General features: G+C 61.2%; 1 protein-coding gene across 1 annotated transcript in view; it reads right to left on the reverse strand.

Moving 5' to 3' along the window:
- Positions 1-334: 334 nt before the first annotated feature.
- Positions 335-580, reverse strand: part of ETH_00038555 (uncharacterized protein) — a gene marked incomplete at both ends in the record, with an annotated part of 1,183 nt that continues 937 nt past the window's right edge. Inside the window, one exon of the mRNA XM_013374473.1 lies at positions 335-528. Within this exon, the coding sequence (XP_013229927.1) occupies positions 335-528 (194 nt within the window). The remainder of the gene's footprint in view (positions 529-580) is intronic.

Below are 580 nucleotides of genomic sequence, written 5' to 3' on the forward strand. Positions count from 1 at the left end.
CCCCCAAAGGGCAGGGGGCCCCCCAATAGTATATGGCGTCAAATACAAGAGAAAGTTGAGTCTGTAAAAGGTAATAAAAGGGGCCCCCTTTCACTTAAAGGGGGCTTCCAAGAGGGGCCCCTCAAGAATGGGGGGCCCCCCTCGAAGTACCCTTCAGGGGGCCGGGGGTCTCCCTCAAGGGTGTTTCGATGGGGGGCCCCCTTTTACTTAAAGGGGGCCCCCAAAGGGGCCCCTGGAGGCCCCTTTTTGTTAAAAGGGGGCCCCTGAGGGGCCCCTTTTACTTTAAGGGGGCCCCCCTGAGTGCTGCTGCTGCAACGCTGGGTTCGGGGGCCCCCTAGGATGAGTTGGAGGAGGCTTCATCTTCGCTGCTGCTGCTGCTGCTGCTGCTGCTGCTGCTGCTACCCGTTGCTTCTGCGGCCTCGCCTTCTCCCCCGTCGCTAAACAGCTCGGCTTTGTTTTCTTTCGCTGCAGCAGCAGCTGCGTCTGGCGCCTCAGCAGCAGCACTAGGAGGCTTCTCGGAACCCCCATCTGCAGCAGCAGCAGCAGCAGCAGCAGCGGCAAGCTTCATCCTCGCTCCGCA

The sequence above is a fragment of the Eimeria tenella genome, genomic scaffold, assembly GCF_000499545.2.
Source record: "Eimeria tenella Houghton genomic scaffold, Eth_scaff2070, whole genome shotgun sequence".
Classification (NCBI taxonomy): Eukaryota; Apicomplexa; class Conoidasida; order Eucoccidiorida; family Eimeriidae; genus Eimeria; species Eimeria tenella.